The sequence below is a fragment of the Perkinsus marinus genome (assembly GCF_000006405.1).
Source record: "Perkinsus marinus ATCC 50983 genomic scaffold scf_1104296962362, whole genome shotgun sequence".
Lineage (NCBI taxonomy): Eukaryota > Perkinsozoa > Perkinsida > Perkinsidae > Perkinsus > Perkinsus marinus.
This window is the reverse complement of record NW_003205435.1, coordinates 1-2,473: the sequence shown is the minus strand read 5'-3', so window position 1 is coordinate 2,473 and position 2,473 is coordinate 1. Positions and strand designations below refer to the sequence as shown.

The following is a 2,473-nucleotide window of genomic DNA, read 5'->3' as shown; positions in this document are numbered from 1 at the left end:
AGACTATGGTCGAGCATTCTGGTAACTCGGTCAACTGGTTGATGGATAACTTCGATCTCGATTTGTCCCTCCTCGCTCGTTTGGGTGGCCACTCTGCCGAGCGTACCCATCGTGGTAAGGAGCGTTTCCCCGGTATGACCATCACTTACGCCCAGATTCAGATGGCGGAGGCTATTTCCAAGGCCCAGCCCAGCAGATGCCAAATCATCAACAAGGCTCGCGCCACTGACCTCATCAAGAATGAGAAGGGTGAGGTTGTTGGTGTCGAGTACACCACTAAGGATGGCCAGACCCATAAGGTCTATGGCCCTGTTATCCTCGCTACTGGTGGTTTCGGTGCTGATTTCTCCAAGGACGGTCTTCTCGCCAAGTACCGCCCCGATCTCCTCAAGCTCTCTACCACCAATGGTGAGCACTGCACTGGTGATGGAATCAAGATGGGTATGGCCGCCGGTGCCGACACTGTCGATCTCGAGTGGGTACAGGTCCATCCTACTGGTCTTGTTAACCCTAAGGATCCCGACTGCAAGGTCAAGTTCCTCGCTGCTGAGGCTCTCCGTGGTGTTGGTGGTCTTCTCCTCGATGCCGATGGAAAGCGTTTCTCCAATGAGCTCGGCCGTCGTGATTACGTCTCCAACAGGATGTTCGCCAACAAGGGACCTTTCCGCCTCGTCCTCAACTCCGCCGCTGCCAACGATATTCACTGGCATGTCGAGCATTACGAGGGCCGTGGTGTTATGAAGCACTTCAAGAGTGGTTATGATCTCGCCAAGGAGATGGGTATCGCCCCCTCCACTCTCGAGGAGACCTTCAAGAGCTACATTGAGGTTGGTGACAAGCAGACTGCCGATCCTGACAATGGTCCCTATGATGCCTACCCGTCTGGAAAGACTTGGGATGAGTGGGGAAAGAAGTTCTTCAAGAACTACAACTACAAGATGGATGACGAGTTCGATGTTGCCATCGTCACTCCTCTCGTTCACTACTGCATGGGTGGTTTGAAGATCGATACTACCGGTCATGTTCTCGACAAGGAGGGTAAGCCCATCCGCGGCCTCTATGCCGCCGGTGAGCTCATGGGAGGTGTTCACGGCAACAACCGTTTGGGTGGTAACTCTCTACTAGACTGTGTCGTCTTCGGTCGCCTCACTGGTAAGGACGCCGCCAAGACTTTCTTGCCTGCTCATGAACACATTCCTCTCAAGGATCTCGCTGATGGCTGTACCGAGGCCAGGCAAAGAGCCATCGTTGTCGGTGGTGGTCTTGCTGGTTTCTCTGCTGCTAACACCATCTTGGAACAGGGTGGAGAAGTCATTCTTCTCGATAAGTCTGCCTTCTGCGGCGGTAACTCCTCCAAGGCTACCTCTGGTATTAACGGTTCTTGCACTAAGACCCAGAAGAGGCTCGGTGTTGAAGACTCCAACGAGCTCTTTGAGTCCGATTGCATGAAGGGTGGTTCCAAGAGCCCCGAGCTCATCAAGACTATGGTTGAGAACTCCGGAAACTCTGTTGACTGGCTCGTTGATAACTTCGGTCTTGATCTTTCCCTCCTTGCTCGTCTCGGTGGTCACTCTGCTGAGCGTACCCATCGTGGTAAGGAGCGTTTCCCTGGTATGACTATTACCTATGCTGAGATTCAAAAAGCTGAGACCATCTCTAAGGCTCTTCCTGAGAGGTGCCAGATTGTCAACAAGGCTCGTGTCACCGATCTTATCAAGGACGATGAGGGTGCCGTGATTGGTGTCCATTACGAGAAGGCTGGCAAGGGTTACTCTCTCTTTGGACCCGTTATCCTCGCCACTGGTGGCTTCGGTGCCGATTTCTCCAAGGACGGTCTTCTCGCCAAGTATCGCCCCGATCTTCTCAACCTGTCCACTACTAATGGCGAGCACTGCACTGGTGATGGAATCAAGATGGGTATGGCCGCTGGTGCCGACACTGTCGATCTCGAGTGGGTACAGGTCCATCCTACTGGTCTTGTTAACCCTAAGGATCCCGACTGCAAGGTCAAGTTCCTCGCTGCTGAGGCTCTCCGTGGTGTTGGTGGTCTTCTTCTCGATGCCGATGGACAGCGTTTCTCCAATGAGCTCGGCCGTCGTGATTACGTCTCCAACAGGATGTTCGCCAACAAGGGACCTTTCCGCCTCGTCCTCAACTCCGCCGCTGCCAACGATATTCACTGGCATGTCGAGCATTACGAGGGCCGTGGTGTCATGAAGCACTTCAAGAGTGGTTATGATCTCGCTAAGGAGATGGGTATCGCCCCCTCCACTCTTGAGCAGACCTTCAAGAGCTACATTGAGGTTGGTGACAAGCAGACTGCCGATCCTGACAATGGTCCCTATGATGCCTATCCGTCTGGAAAGACTTGGGATGAGTGGGGAAAGAAGTTCTTCAAGAACTACAACTACAAGATGGATGACGAGTTCGATGTTGCCATCGTCACTCCTCTCGTTCACTACTGCATGGGTGG

The 2,473-nt window shown here is 53.3% G+C and overlaps 1 protein-coding gene across 1 annotated transcript; it reads left to right on the top strand.

Annotated features, from left to right (window-relative positions):
- Nucleotides 1-5: 5 nt before the first annotated feature.
- Nucleotides 6-2,469, top strand: Pmar_PMAR009601 (succinate dehydrogenase, putative; the record flags this gene model as incomplete). The annotated part of the gene is made up of 1 exon (XM_002771900.1): nt 6-2,469. A coding segment is annotated over one exon (2,464 nt), but the record flags the coding sequence as incomplete, so codon positions are not given.
- Between the last annotated feature and the right edge of the window lie 4 nt (nt 2,470-2,473).